Source organism: Populus euphratica, unplaced genomic scaffold (assembly GCF_000495115.2).
Source record: "Populus euphratica unplaced genomic scaffold, PopEup_1.0 scaffold405.1, whole genome shotgun sequence".
Classification (NCBI taxonomy): Eukaryota; Viridiplantae; Streptophyta; class Magnoliopsida; order Malpighiales; family Salicaceae; genus Populus; species Populus euphratica.
This window is the reverse complement of record NW_011500289.1, coordinates 130,295-146,097: the sequence shown is the minus strand read 5'-3', so window position 1 is coordinate 146,097 and position 15,803 is coordinate 130,295. Positions and strand designations below refer to the sequence as shown.

General features: G+C 30.9%; 2 protein-coding genes across 4 annotated transcripts; one reads left to right on the top strand and one right to left on the bottom strand.

The window, feature by feature from the left end:
- The first annotated feature begins 1,414 nt into the window (after positions 1-1,414).
- LOC105113246 (PPDK regulatory protein) lies at positions 1,415-3,941 on the top strand. The gene is made up of 4 exons (XM_011009339.1): positions 1,415-1,891; positions 2,710-3,349; positions 3,449-3,682; positions 3,717-3,941. Exons 1-3 carry the CDS (start codon positions 1,448-1,450, stop codon positions 3,550-3,552), a joined length of 1,188 nt encoding a protein of 395 aa, XP_011007641.1. The 5' UTR covers positions 1,415-1,447; the 3' UTR covers positions 3,553-3,682; positions 3,717-3,941.
- A 157-nt stretch (positions 3,942-4,098) lies between these two features.
- Positions 4,099-7,531, bottom strand: LOC105113244 (uncharacterized). 3 transcript variants are annotated; one of them, XM_011009337.1, is made up of 6 exons: positions 7,146-7,531; positions 6,813-6,953; positions 6,370-6,558; positions 6,073-6,193; positions 4,892-5,099; positions 4,099-4,792 (listed from the first exon to the last, which is right to left on the bottom strand). In XM_011009337.1, exons 2-6 carry the CDS (start codon positions 6,837-6,839, stop codon positions 4,726-4,728), a joined length of 612 nt encoding a protein of 203 aa, XP_011007639.1. In that variant the 5' UTR covers positions 6,840-6,953; positions 7,146-7,531; the 3' UTR covers positions 4,099-4,725. The 3 variants fall into 3 exon arrangements, with proteins under 3 accessions (XP_011007639.1, XP_011007638.1, XP_011007640.1); XM_011009336.1 differs by having other exon boundaries at positions 6,073-6,199; positions 7,146-7,530; XM_011009338.1 differs by lacking the exon at positions 6,813-6,953 and having other exon boundaries at positions 6,073-6,199; positions 7,146-7,530.
- Positions 7,532-15,803: the final 8,272 nt, after the last annotated feature.

The following is a 15,803-nucleotide window of genomic DNA, read 5'->3' as shown; positions in this document are numbered from 1 at the left end:
CGATGGAAACAGTTTGCTTCCACTGTTATCGATTTAACATGGGCGAGAAATGGTTTGGTTACTTTCGGCAATCATAACCAATAACGGGAGATGTTCTGTGTGGAACACAAATTTGGATTTGATTTATTTATTTTGTCCACATATATGCGTCCCCTTCACTGTCATTTAATCGCTTCATTAATTGGATATGATAGGATAAGCAATTTTAACATATATAGAATAAAAATTGAATCCGCATATCAAATGAATATATATCGTCTCGTGAATTGAGATCTACGATTCATATCCCTCTAAAAACAAATGGATTCTTTAAATTCTTATGATCCGAGTCGTGTCATAATATGATCAAGACTTAAATTATTTTTAATTGTTTTATGGAAGAAAGTAAGAGAGATTTTAGAATAAAAGCAATTCACTTGTGTGATTCAATAAAGAAAGAGGGATTGAATGGCTACATAATTAGCACATAAGCAACATAAGACTCAGGTGAAATAATATTTTTATTAATAAATTATTGATCATGTATAGTTATTATGACATCATTCATATTCATATGATACGTAGGTTTAGGTTTTTATATATAGATTTGTTCTTGTACTTCCAAATGGTTAAATCATGTGGAGTTAGAGAGTAAGATGTTTGATTTTTCAGTATAAAGATTGTTGTAGGGTTTTGTAGATAAATAAAAATATTTTGATGGGTTTTTGCATTGAAATATATAAAGATGATTATGTTAATTATCCCTAAAAACTATTTAAAAACAGACTTTGAATAACAAAACAACTGTGAAAAATTGATATGAGGCCGCAAGCCTAAGCATGAATTTTGAACCATAGCATTGCGAACTCAAATTCAAAAGTTCCAACCCAACCTATATAGCTAATTCTGTGAAAAATTGATATGAGGCCGCAAGCCCAAGCATGAATTTTGAACCATAGCATTACGAACCCAAATTCAAAAGTTCTAACCCAACCTATATAGCTAATAAGATTTTGAGTTTGTTGATTTAAGTTACTTTTTGAAACATTTTGAAACATTATTATTAAATTCACACTAGCAAATTAATCTTATAATATATTGATTTTGAGTTTAATTCAAATCAAGTTTTATTTTAAGTCAATTTAATTAATAACATATAACTACATTAAGTTACTTGAGAGGATATATAATTTATCTGATTTTATAAGATAGTAATTTTTTAATTTTTTTAATTTTTAATGTTTTATGGGTTTTTCTGGAAAATTTTATGAGTTTTTCCAAGAATTTTCTTATTTGTTTTTAGGAGTTTCAAAAATAATTTTCCTTTTAGGCCAGCTGGTAACAAGAAAAATCAAATTGGGCTGGGCCAGTTGGTTACAAGCTATGGCCAGTTGGTAACAAGCTATGGCCAGTTGGCCACATATTTCAATAAAAAAAAAATATCAGAACATAAAATCTTTTGGAAAAAATGATTTCTTCTGCCACGTTGGGTCTCTCGAGCCACCGTCTACCACCTCAACCACCACGCTGTTCCACTCCCGAGCCTAACCCAAAATCTCTCTCCGAACCTCAGGGTCGGAAACACAAAGGCAGCAATCAACTAAACCGGTGGTCGAGAGCTCGGTCCATTCGGTCTGGTAGAAAACTAGACCGGCTGCATCAGCGAACCACGCAGCGTCTGGAGCTGAACCCACAAGTTCAAAACCCAAAAGAGAGTGAAAATGGAGAGGCTAGTTCTTTAACGGGGAGTGACGGGTATGATGACGTGGAGGCTAATTTTGGAAAGGCTATTTTCATGGTTTCCGACGGAACTGGATGGACTGCTGAGCATTCCGTTAATGCTTCGTTGGGTCAGTTCGAGCATTGCTTGGTTGATCGTGGGTGTCCTGTAAATACTCATCTGTTTTCAGGGGTAATCATGAGCTTTCACTTTTCCTATTTAAGTTTCTTGATTGACTTGTCGTTTAATAATTTCGTGGAATTCTATATGGTGACAAGAGAAATGCTAGTTTAGAGTTCAGATTTTAGAAATGCTTATGATAAATAGTGTTACTAAGTGGGTCCCACTACCCTGCAGTGTTCACTCGGGTAATAAGTTTGTTTGCACATAGCTATTAGACCCGGCCAGATTGGTTAGGTTAGCCTATCCAAGGTTTCTGGATCAATATATATTCTAAAATAGTATTTTGTAAAAAGAATAAAAAAATCCAAACAATGGTGTTTTGAACAAAAATTAAAAGTATAATCTTTAGGGTCGACTCTGTGGGTTTGGCTTGGGCAATCAAATTAAGGTTAACCTATTATTGTTTTGTTGGAAAGTGTGGCTCCTCTTATTTCTCAAATAGTTTTTCAACAAAAATTAAAAGTATAATCTTTAGGGTAGACTCTGTTGGATTTTCTATAGGTTTGACTTGGTCAATCAAATTAAGGTTAACCTGTTATTGTTTTGTTTGAAAGTGTAGTTACTGTTATTTTTTAAATAGTTTTTTTTATTAAAATACATGTAAATGAGTTGAACCGGTTGTATCTAAATTTTTATACATTCAATTTGAATAAAGTCAATGCATTTGTATCGAACTGAATGTTCAAACATATATTTGATATTATTACAGGAAACAACAGTCTTCTGCTTTTTATTTTCTATTTTTTGGTGAAGTTCTTGAACAACGATTTGTTTACACCTTAGCAACAACACTAGGATTGAACTAATTATGTTGTAGTGATGGTTAGATTGATGATGTGGAGAGGTTAATGGAGATAATAAAGCAAGCAGCAAAAGAAGGTGCAATGGTGGTCTACACATTAGCTGATCCTTCATTGGCTGAACATGCTAAACAAGTCTGTAAGTTATGGGGCATCCCAGCTACAGATATACTAGGCCCTATAACAGAAGCTATTGCTTCACATCTTGGTGTCTTGCCTTCTGGTCTTCCTCGTGGAGCTCCTGGTAGGAATTTTCCTCTTTCAGAGGATTATTTTCGACGAATAGAAGCCATTGAATTCACTATTAAACAAGATGATGGGGCATTACCTCAGAACTTGCACAAGGCTGACATTGTTCTTGCTGGAGTTTCTCGGACCGGGAAGACACCGTTGTCGATTTATTTGGCACAGAAAGGATATAAAGTAGCAAATGTGCCTATTGTAAATGGTGTAAAATTGCCAAAAAGCCTTTTTGAAGTTGACCCAGAAAAGGTTTTTGGTTTGACTATCAATCCTGTAGTGTTACAAACGATAAGGAGAGCAAGGGCGAAGAGTCTGGGTTTCAGTGAAGAAGTGAGGAGTAACTACTCTGAGATGGATCATGTCAGAGAGGAGTTGGAATTTGCTCGCAGGACCTTTGCACAGAATCCTGTTTGGCCAGTAATTGGTAATGTGTTTCAATCCTTAATGTTCTACTTATTGGAAGTTTTGAAGATATGCTAGTGACTGAACCTTTATGGTGCTTTTCACTTGTTTGCGATTGCAGAAGTGACAGGAAAAGCAATTGAAGAAACCGCAGCAGTTATATTAAGGCTATACCATGATCGGAAACACAAATGTTCAATGCCACGAATCTCAAAACTCTACTAATTGAAGATTGAAATTTATGCATATGTATTCAAAGAATGAGATATGGATACTGTATAGTGTTAAGCCCTTCATGGAACCACCATGAATCCGTATTTGTTATGGAATATAGCGAATGCAGCAAAGAAGTATATTATGGAATATAGCGAATGCAGCAAAGAAGAATACCCCTTCCGTCTCTGTGATTACTGAGAGTTTCCGTTTTTCACTGTAAAAACCATACTATAAATCATTAGAACTGTGTAATAATTTCTTCTGCTGAAGCCAGGGTTATCTTGTTTTGTGTTGTTTACATCAGACTCGTAACATATCATATTACGTTTACCCAGCACCCATCCTTACGGAAATTGCTGTCAGTTTTTCAATGATATTGGTGACAGGCATTTGAGGTTTGTCTTCTGATGTCTCCCAGCTTAGATACTCTATGCTCTTCAATTCTTCAACTTTGAGTGAGTATCCAGTTTATTCAATGGTAGGCATGATGTTAGTGTTCGTTTTTAAGCCATTTTTTCTTCTCTGAGCTACCCCATGAATGCACAATATGTGGTGAAAGGTGAAAGGCTTCGGGTACGCATGCTTCCGAGCACAGAAAGTGTCTTATTGACTTAAACCTTACGGTTGTTTGCTGTCTTGATCTTGTTTCACTCACATGAAAGCCATGTATAACAAAAAGGCAATCCAAGTGGGATTTTCCAAGAGAGGAAACACAATGAGAATGCATGGGGCGGCAAAATAAAGTTACAAGAAAGCTAAAGTAACTCTCTGACCCTGCCCTCCATTAAGCCGTGTAGGGTTGCATAAGAGTAACGCATCCTGTTTATCCTCCCTGTTTCTTTAAAGAAGATTCTTCTCCTTGTCACATCATTATTTGCTCTTGTCTGCATATGTAAGATCTTAGTGAGGGCCTGAAAAACGTTGAGTGCTGAAGAAAGTAGAAGCTGTGGTTAGGGAAGGTCTTCGGTTAGTGTTCGCCATCACCTTATCTTCTGTCATTCTTTCTGCTATGCGGCAAACCCCCGTTGTAAAGAAGCCTATTCTTGCAAAAGGGACCCTCATCATCATCTAATTACATTCATCTCTGTTTCAGTCAAACATCATGCTCCAAGTGTACACTACAGTTATTTCCTCCTTATGGAATATGGTGCATGATGTTGCTGGTTTCAATCAAGGGAATTATCAATCTGTTTTGAGCTTCCCAATTGAAAGAGTGAGGTATATCAGCAACATTGTTCCCATACTCGACCTGTTGCAAATGAAAATACCTAAAATAAATTGCCTGTAAACAAATATCATGACATATGATTGATCTATTTGCAGCTTTTTCAAGGGTTAGTAAGCTTACAGTGTGGCAAAGAAGAAAAGAACCCTTTTGGGATCAAGGACCCAGGAAGGTGATGCGCGCTTGAAACTGTTTCTCCTAATGCCTCTGCCTTCTGGGGTGCCATTGATGCTGCCGGTCGTGATAGTGATTTGATGATGAACTTGTGGGCTACTGGAATGATCTGGGGTCCCCACCGTTACCACCGCAGCCTTTTCAGGCGTGCTAGGCCCTATTAAAGCAGTTACAGATCAGTAAACACTATACTATATAGGTGTAAGCATTTGTTTATGGGTAGCTAGCATTTTCATCAACTTAAGTGCACATGCCTTCAACAGTGGAGGGTGACCAACAAAATGGATGATGCTCTGTAATCTGTACTTTCCGTGTAATTAAACCCACCCATGTTTCATTTCGGTTGACCCAACTGTTTTGGTAACATCTCACTCTCACCAACTGTAAATATTGGCCCCATTAACAGTGGTAGAGAGGGTTTGTTTTTGTGCACACTCTAGCTTATCGAGGCCACCTAACCTTCACCAGTTAAACCTAAATCTGTCTTGTTCTCCCTATCAGAGCTGGTTTGGCAACACATTGAAGAAGGTAAGGAAAAAAACTACTACAATAAATATCAGTTGTACACATCAAGCTGTTCTCTAATAATTGGACTTTACCCTCCCAAAACTAGAGTAGTTGGAGATTGATGAACAGAAAATTACTAGTCTATGTTTCTCACAATAAACAATAAGTATGGCAATCTTAATTTGTTGCTTCTAATGTTTGCTAATGAATTGCATCTTAGAATTTATTTATTATCTCGGATAAAAAAAAGACGGTTTTGAAAATATATAGATTTATTCTAGAACTGTTTTCGAAACAAAATTATTTTCATGTCTCTGTTTTTTTTTAACCAAATTTTTTTTATTTCTTTTGTATTTATCATTTTTAGAAAATTAATTTAAAGCAACTTAAAAGTCCTGAAAGGTTAAAAAAATTAACGATAAAAAAACTTGGAAACCTATCTGAAAATATATGTAATTTTTAAAAAAAGATCCATTTATCATTGAAGAATAGAGACAACAGTATCTACAGCTTTTCTAAAAATGTATCTGAAAATGGTGACATGTATACTATAACGACAGCACAACCAACATGGACCTGCCCTCCACACAAAATTATCAGTGTTTGTAATGCAAAACTAATACCTCTGGGCGAAGCTGAAGAAACAATAGCCTCTTTATCACAAAGATGAGATAGATTAGAATGAATCTTCTTCTCGCCGCCACCACCACCGCCCCGTGGTGACCCTTTTCTTGAAAGGTTCCTCTGCAACTTTTCATTCATAAAAAAAAAAGAAGAATCATATAGATAATGATGATTTGACAAAAAGACATTGAATTGTAATGGCATGCGTGTTGCAGAATCAACTACAAACAAAATTATCCACAAAAGAAAAAGGAGACAAGAAGAAAGGAAGCGAGAAAGAAAAGGCAGAAACTCACTGTGATTCTTTGATTTGTGTTGATATCTTTATTGATGCCATGAGAGAAACTTTCCATGTCAATAACAAAGCTATCTGATTTCTCCTTTGTGTATTGAAATCCGTCTATACGATCCAAAACAGTGAGTTTTTGTGCTTCCATGGTTTCTTCTAAGAGCAATCCACCATCTCCACCATACGAATCCATATTCTAATCCAAAATCAAGAACCCAGAAAAGAGGGAAAAAAGAAGAAGAAGAAGAGAGAAATGGAGGGATATAAGGTTAGAAACAAAAATAAAATGGTTATTAAGGAAAGAACAACATAAATGAACAGAACAAACAACAAAACATTAAAAAAGGAAAGACTCGGAAACCAATATAACGGTCGCGAAATTTGAAATTTACGAGGAAGAAAAATTATTGGTATGGAGAGAGCCCAGATAGCAAATAAAACAATGCTTACCAGCTTTGGATTATACGCCATTTCCATCACTTTCTCGGGAAAAAAAATATAGAAAAGAAAATAAAGAAGACAGCTTTATTTATAGTGGAGTAGAGTGTCACAAATTGCGTATCCAATGGGACAATAATCACTTTCCACCGCCTGATTAAGAGAAAATAAAGACAGACCCCTTATATAAGTCAAGACTTAAGAAAAATATTTTCCTAACACATAAATTATTACAAAAACAATAGAAAATTGTGAGATAAACAAAGGAAACAAAGACTTGTTTTTTTTTTTTTTCAACTACTACAATTCATTAAAAAATGAAAGGAAAAACAAGAACCCACAAACCTGAACAGAGGTAGAAATGGAAAGAACTTGCAGCTAGCCCAGATAGACTTTGTTTGACAGGAGTAGGTATTGCATCTTCTTCAACAGAACCCTATTAGAATTCAGTATGGAAAAGGGAGATGCCTGTTTGCAAAGTTTGGTTCTTTGTTGATGAACTGCCTTTTAACTACTCTGTGTTTTGTCTTATGTTATGAGAGAGAGAGAGAGGTTTTCTTTTTTCTTTTCTTTGCTTTTTATTTATTTTTTTTTGGAAGAGGAAGACTGAGAGGAATTCTGTTCAGAAAAGAACAGAGGAGGAATAGCAGAGACGTGGGATTATGGCCATGTGCTGGTGTTTGCAGTGAAAAAAGAAATGAAGACAAGTAGAGGAATTGCATATGGGGGCTTTCCTCTTTGGTATTTATACAATTAAGTTATTTAATTAGCTGCTTCTTTTTTTTTTTTTCAGAATGTAAGCAATTTTAATTAGCTGTTGTTGTTAGCATTTGTCGTTGTTATCGATTTATAAATTAGGTGAGTATATATATTTTATATAAAGAATCTTGGAAAAATAACTATTCTTTACACTCGTTGTAAGGAAAGATTTTATGTTACTCATGGGAGTAATTAGTGGAATCCGCACGAGTAAATTTATCCATTATAAGTGGTTTCATGCAATAATTGTTTTTGTTAATTATTTTTTTTGTTTGAATTATAGTTGAAAACCACGTCCGGCCCGGCAACTTAACTGGGACTCGGCTAACTTGGGGTTGAATCTGGCTTGGGTTGAAGTAAAAATAAGGAAAGGAAAAATCCGGTGTAACCTGGTTGATCTAGCAAGACCTTGTTGCAAACCTGTTGATATTTTTTGTTAAAATAACATCATTTTGATTTTTATAAAAAATTAAAATTTAACCTAGTCTACCTAGTTAAAACCCAAAACTCAGATCTTGAAGCAGGTTAGCCACTAGGCCGGGTCTTAAAACTATAGTTTAAATCAAAGTTATTAAAGTACTTAAATCTTAAATTACGTAACTTGAGTTAATTTGAATTAAATAAATTTATTTTATTTTACTTTACTATAAAATAATATTAATTTTATTATTTTACAAGTCAAACCGAGTTGATTGGGCCATAGGTTGATTTATAGGGTTGATTGGGTCATGCCAGCTTGACTCATACTTATTTTTTAAAACCTAGTCTAACCCAAGTTCTTGTTTGGTCGAGTCTTGAATCATTTATCAGGCTAAACCGAATTTAATAATATTGGTTTGAATTAAGGGAAAAAAAAAAGGATGATGACTCCAAAAACATATTGAATGAAGAATCTAGAAATGACTTGTTTAAGATTTAATAAAAATTAAATTTTATATGCAAAAGTTTTTTCAGTATATATTATTTAAGCATTGTAAAAATACAATAAGAATAATAAAAAGAAAAAATCAAGTTAATGGTAAAACATTTTTAGACACATTTGATGTTGTCCAATTTTGTTTTAAAATATGACTTGAATTAATAATTAATATAAAAGTTCAGAGACTAATGATATTGGAGCAACGAATAACACATGAAAGTTGATTGTGTTTGAGTTTTGTACTAAAAATTTGCTCTACTTTTATTTTGATATCAAGAAACCTGTCTTCATCTTAGAGGATAATTTTAAATGCTTGAATTCAAATACAATTGTGAGACATATATAGACACACGTGTGTGTTCCTCCCCTTCTCTCTGCAAAAGAAGAAAAAAGTTTGCTTAAACTAATACTTGATTTTCATTAGCACAAGGCAAGTAATTAATGTTAATCTCACTAATATTCTTGCCAAATTCATTTTTTAGTAAGATCTCATTCATTGATCGAGTTTATTTCACTAGAGAATCTTACACTACGATTAGCATTATCTCGGAAGATCAATTTTTTTTTAAATATATATATATATATATAAAGCAGGGAGGAGTCTCAAACCGGGTACAATCACCTGTGATTTTATTTTATTTTTTAACAATTAGAATATTTTATACTATTTTCCATATAAATCCATGAACACAAACTTCTGAATAGAATCACCACCACAATCTTGAGCAACCTGCATATTACTATTTATTTCGACAGCAAAATCGATTAGTTTGATCGATCCCATATCCATAATAATTTCTTAATTACCAATATCCTATGAAAATAAGAATTACTTTATTAATTTTTTTCGTAGATAAAGACTCGATTATTTTATGAAACCAATCAAGTTACAGATAGAATATCGACACAGACAGCAGCAACTACAGCAAACATGAAAATGACTACCTTAAAATTCATGTTTAGTATCATTGTTTCTCGAACAGCCATGCTTATCATTGATTAAAACAGATCGACCGATCTGTCTTAGCATTAGTGGTGGACCTATAATTTCATACTAGATAATGCAAATAATCAATAATCTTGGCTGTAACATCGGTGCTTGCGTGCTAAACCTAAAATTCTAGAATATTATACAGTCGGCAAGCCTCACCGAAAAGCAATCTTGGCGGCGACAATGACCATGACATTATTCACTTACTGATTTATCAGTCATTAAGTTTATGCTTTGACAATTGATGACTAATATGAATTATTACTGTTGTTTAAGAAATTATATTGTTTTCCATATGTGATTATGTTAATGCAATTTTAATAGTTATTTTTTAAAATATATATAAAAATAATATTTTTTATTTTGTTAGAAATTATTTTTTTATATATATCAAACACTTTAAAACGATTCAAAAAATATAAAAAATTTAAAGTAAAAATATTTTTTTTTATCATGAAACATGATTTGAACCACAAAAATAAACAAATCTCAATTTCAATACTCATAAAAAAATGTAGAGTTTTACATTTTCCCATTAAAGTTTCATAATAGCCATCTTTTGGTGTGCTATTTTATTTAAATTAAAATATCTTTCAAATAGAGGATTTAGATCATTGTACAATTATTAAACTTGACCTAATTCTATATTTATTCTATATCCAGGTTACGATGATCACATGTTAAGTAAGTAAATTTCAATTAATCCGAATTAATTTAAATTGATATTATTTATAAGATTTTTGTTATCAAATTTTAATACATTTTCTTTTTTTTTCCCCTTAAAATCAAACCAAATAGTTTTGATCAGGTCACAGATCCTATTAAATTAAATAAATTTAACCAAATTGATTTCATTTAATTTAAGATAAAACCTAATGATTCAAGTTTTAGATTGATAAATTATTAAATTAATAAGTCGAGCTTTTCAATTACAATAATTAGAGACAAAATCCAAATTTTATAAAATAATTTCATATAATTTTGGTTTTTTTCTTCTTTTTAGAAAGTAGGTTATTGAAATACCATAATTGTTTTTTAATTATAACTAAATTTAAAAAGGAGTTCTATAAACTGTTAGAGGGGAGCTAGACCCTATAGCCAACCCTAGTTAAAATCACCCCTGATAGTAATGGACTAGTCAGGCCAAAAAACTTGGATAGCCCTCCACCACCACCACACACACAAAAACAAATCCCAAATTCTGTTTTTTTCTTTAAAAGATAATCCACAGCGTCAATTTTTTTTTTATACATGCAAGCACGCCGTTAATTTGCATGTGCAGAAATTCACTAAAGTTCGCAAAATAGCCTAAGATTTCTCTTATTAAAAAAAAAAATCCTATGGAATTGCTTTTTGTATCAAATAGGGGGAAATAAAAGGTACTTATTAAAAAAAAAAATCCTATGGAATTGTTTTTTCGTGGGATGCAAATGACCTGATTGGCAATCCATTGTTTGATTCGGTGATGGGTCACCACATTTTCTAATAAGGTTAGATCTCCACCACTACTGCAGACACCAACACTTTACCTCCAGTGCCCCTATCATGTGGTTGATTGATTTAATTTTTTAATTATTTGATTACAGAAAGAATACAGAAAAAAAAAAATCAGAGTATGTAGGAAAGTTCTTGCTTTTAGAAATATTGCAGACTCCACTATAGCTAAAGTATTGGCATATAATCTTGATTTCTTTCTTCTCTCTGGGGAAGAGAGAATTCTTAAAATACATAAATTCTTGATTATAAATTTAAAAGGGATTTTTGAAACATTTAAAGGGAAGCTACTGCCACCCCTGATTAAACTCATCCCTGATCATAGTAATGGACTTGTCAGGCAAAAAAACAAAAACTTGGACACCACACCATCACATCAATAGTAAAAAACAAATTCCAAATTTTATTTTTTTTAATTAATCCAAAAGGTCAGTTATTTTTATACATTCAAATATCAATTTAATTTTAACCATAAACATCAACATCAACATGGCCTGATTTAATAGATAATAAATAAAATATAAATATTATTAAACCCCACTCAAGATCCATCTAAACCTCATATAATATACACAATATATATTTGAAGTATGTATTTGATTACAGAAAGAATACAAAAAATAAAAATATCAGAATATGTAGGGAAAAGTTCATGCTTTTAGAATTGCAGGCTCTACTGTAGCTAACGAAGAAGATGCCAAAATATTGTTTTATACGGACGGTAATATAACTATAAATAAAGTTTCAATCATGTAGAATTATTAGATCAGGAGTGACTAACTTTCTTTAATTTATATTAAAAAAAGTATTTAAAATAACTTATTTTGCTCATATAAGTGTTTTTAAAATCTTATAAAAAGAGAATTTAATATCCTTAAAAATATTCTTTATCATGCATTTAACAAAAACAATAGATGAGCAGATGAGTGCTTCAATCACCACCACCACTAGATAACACATAATAACAAGCACATGAAAGCAGCTGCGGCGCATGTCAAGGAAGCATTCTCGCAATATTTTTCTACCAAATTCTTCCATTTAATTACAAGGATATGGAGATCGTGCTTATTGTTTATGTCTTTTCTTAAACCTAGCAGATTAAACAAATAAACAACCCATCTTAGTTCTTAAATAAATATTTTGCAGCTTTTGTTTAAACAAATGAAGAATGAAAGCACATCCTTGACGACAGGCTAACTATTAAGGGAAACAGCTAGCAGCATTAATGATAGCTGATAAGGCATTTCTATGCGATCCCATTATCATTTAATTATAATACAAAACAATAGACCATTCTGATTTTAAAATTTTTGATTGGATAAGGCATGATCTGTACTCTTAATTTGACTCTAAGCAATGCATCCCTGCAGTTTCATTTTAATAAAAACCAAAAACATGATTTAAACTATTAATAACAAAAATAATAATTATGTATACAAATTTATCTTCGAATCACTCTCTAAAAAATTTTAGGAAATCACTCTCTAAAAAATTTAAGGAAGTTTTTAGTAAGTGATTTCATAGGAAACTATTTTCAATAAAATTTCTTTCCTTAAAAATTTTAATATATTTTTTTTTTAATAAGAAACATGGTTTAAGCACAAATTTATTGTGTCTTTGTTTTTACGATTAAAAAATAGCTATGAGAATTTTTGTTATTTTTATTTTAAATTATTATTTTTATATATTTTTTGATTGTTTTGATTTACTAATATTAAAAACAATCTTTTACAAAATAATTTTAATATATTTTTAAATAATTTTTTTTTATAAAATAATAATTACCATAATCTCAAAAATTATTTGAAAATACAAACTACCCATATAGGGTAAAGTGATCAATCCAACATTAGCTTGAAGCCAACGAGAATGTAGGGGTGATTATTTTCGGTCAGATTCGATTTTTACTTATAAAAACAATCAAGTTAAAATTTTATAAAATATAAAAAATAAAATAAAAACCAAAACCAAATTGAAACCAGTTCAAACTGACCAGTTTTGGTTTGATTTGGTTATTTTATATTCAAAACCAAAACCCAATGGACCGGTTTTGGTTCTATTTAGTTTGATTTAATTTCGGTTTGATTTGGTTATTTTATATTAAAAATCAAAAACTAGTTTTTTTGGGTTTTTTTTAACTTTCTAATGAGCTTGGTTTCAGTTTGATTCAGTTTTTTTGTTTGATTTTTTTAATTTTTTGGTTTGTTTCAGTTTTTTGTTTGATTTTTTAATTTTTCGGTTTGTTTTTTATGTTTTAGGCTTATAAAATCAAAATAAAATTGAAAAAAATATTTTTTTAAATATTCTAATTGGTTTAATTAATTTTTTTCATGATTTTTTTATTATTTTTTTCAGTTTTCTCAGTTTAATCAATTTTTTAGTTTTCATATAATCAAATTTTCAGGTTTTTTCTCCCTATAGAATATTGCCACAAGACAAGTAAGCTAATGAAACCCAAGCCTCATATGGCAAAATTAGCTAATAAATATGCATAACAATTTCCTTCTCGTAAACAATGCCAAAAACACCTCCCAGGACTTTACAAAAGCTCGGTGTTTGTTTGATGTTGTATTTTTATTTATGTTTGGATTGAAAAATTATTAATTTAATATTTTTTTTAATAATTTTAATATACTAATATAAAAAATAAAAAAATAATATGTAAGAACAAAATATTCTATATATTTTCAAATAAAAAATAAATACTTTTAAAAAACACCTTACACGATAATTACGGAATATTTTGAAATGGAGTTTCAACTACTGAAAAAGACTAATATTTTTCTATAGCTAAAACTCTGTTTAACCTATCATGACAAACAAACGCTTAATTTTGTTGTTTCTACCAAAAAAATAGTTCTTGCCCAATTTTAAGGAACACTATTGGTTTCATGTAAAACTGTTTCCATCTAGAATCGGTAGATGTTTTATTTCGGAAGATGCAGATGCTAGAAAATTTAATGAATATTGCTCAAATGAGGATCCCTGGTGTCTCGTCACTGTCCACTAAAATTCCAGATTAGCCATCTTCCAAGGCCTAAAGAAAAGACTGTACTTGTATCCTATTCTACCAAAAGAAGAAAAGATCATCGGTATAAGGGTTAAGGACTGTACTTGTATTGAAAGGTCACCCGTCGATGTCCGCTTCCATTCCACATTAGCCAACTTCTAGGGCTACTTTTCCTCTCGTATTGAATCTATCCTTTTACTAACCTTCAGACGAGGGTTCTAGAACATGGTAGTGGTACACTATCGAAAAATTAGGAAATATAAATAGTTATATTCATAAAATTTTATTTTTGGTATATTACGGTGATATTTATTAATAAAATTATTCATTGTTAAATTTGTTGTTCAACACTACTAAAATTATTCTCATAGTTTTTCTCAAGTAAATTTCTATAAGAAAACAAAGAATAAAAAAATAAATAGTACAATGATATGTAAGTTTTACAAATCTAATTATCACAAAATTTACCCGACGGTAAAATTCATCCATGAATATGCTGATAAAAATTTTTTATAAGTATATTTCGATAATATTATAGAGAGTATTATAGTGAGATTCAAGAAGACAAATTATATGATGATATAGAATTTCTACCGATAGAATGGCCAACTCCGTTACTATCGAAATAATTTTGTTTGTCAGTGCGTCAATAATATTTAATTTATAACTAAACTCTCAACCTTCCTCTATTTCTACTTCTTTCTTATGTAATTTTTTCTGCATCAAACAACCACCCCCTTTCCCTAAATCTTAACATAATTCAATCTCTAACTACAGACTCAACCATCACAACATTTGATTTATCAGAATTTATGTTCTGATTTAAATTTGATTGAGGATTCTTCACTTTAAGTAAGCAAATCTATCTTTTTTTTTTATTTGAACACAATTTTAAAATGTTAGTTTTCTTTTGCATATTTTTGTAGATATGTTTTTCGTTTGGGTATTTACTTGTTTTATAGTTTTTTCTCAAACAATATTGTAGATATTTATAATTTGTATATATTAGGGTTTATTTGAGATTTTATAAAATTATATTTGTTTGTAAATTGATGAAACTTATGTTGAATTTTTGACTTAGATATTTTGTGATGAAATAAATAATGGCTTATTTAATGAATTTGTTTTATATTTTATTAATTTTATTACCGAGTTGTGATTTCTGATAAATGTGTATAAATTTGAATTTATACAAATAATTGATAATAAATTAAAAGAACTATTAAAATCAATTGAATAAGCTTGAGCTAAATCAATACCTTTAAAAATTTATTTAGTTAACGTAATTAATTAATACATGTTGTCATCATTATTTTATATATATTTGAAATATGTAATGGATGATCATTTATGAATGTATTGAGATTTAGCTTAAGGATTGTGGAGGATGAATTATTATAATGGAGTTTAGAGTTTTGTTAATTACGTACTATTTAATCTGAGAAATATTAATGGAAGCAGTATTAAATATTCATACAAGAGATGTTAAAAATAAAAAATTTCTTGATCTAGATGTTGTAACGATGGATCTTTTACCAAAAAGGTTCATGAAGAAATGTACATGTTGATATGCACACAAAGTACCATATATTCCTTACAATACCACGGTAGAAAGAATGGTTGGGTTAACTTATAGTGCTAGTAATGTGCATAAAATTATAGATAACAAGAATAATCTTTATATTAATATGCATATGGATATGGATATGGATACGGATACGATGAGAATGCATTAAGGTCGTTATGGTCAATATCCAATCGTAGATAAAGAACCTAACGTTGATGTGGCTATGTTTTTTCATTTTTTGAAAGATTTTGACGAACCATTAT

What these genes read in the sequence shown, in the direction of transcription:
- LOC105113246 (XM_011009339.1), top strand. Translation starts at nt 1,448, where the DNA reads ATGATTTCTTCTGCCACGTTGGGTCTCTCGAGCCACCGTCTACCACCT. An exon ending in ATACTCATCTGTTTTCAGGG is followed by an intron (nt 1,892 to 2,709) that starts GTAATCATGAGC and finishes AGTGATGGTTAG; the next exon opens with ATTGATGATGTGGAGAGGTT. An exon ending in TCCTGTTTGGCCAGTAATTG is followed by an intron (nt 3,350 to 3,448) that starts GTAATGTGTTTC and finishes TTGCGATTGCAG; the next exon opens with AAGTGACAGGAAAAGCAATT.
- LOC105113244 (XM_011009336.1), bottom strand. Translation starts at nt 6,839, where the DNA reads ATGGAAATGGCGTATAATCCAAAGCTG. An exon ending in TTCTTCAGCTTCGCCCAGAG is followed by an intron (nt 5,100 to 6,072) that starts GTATTAGTTTTG and finishes CTGCTTTAATAG; the next exon opens with GGCCTAGCACGCCTGAAAAG. An exon ending in CTTTTCTTCTTTGCCACACT is followed by an intron (nt 4,793 to 4,891) that starts GTAAGCTTACTA and finishes CATTTGCAACAG; the next exon opens with GTCGAGTATGGGAACAATGT.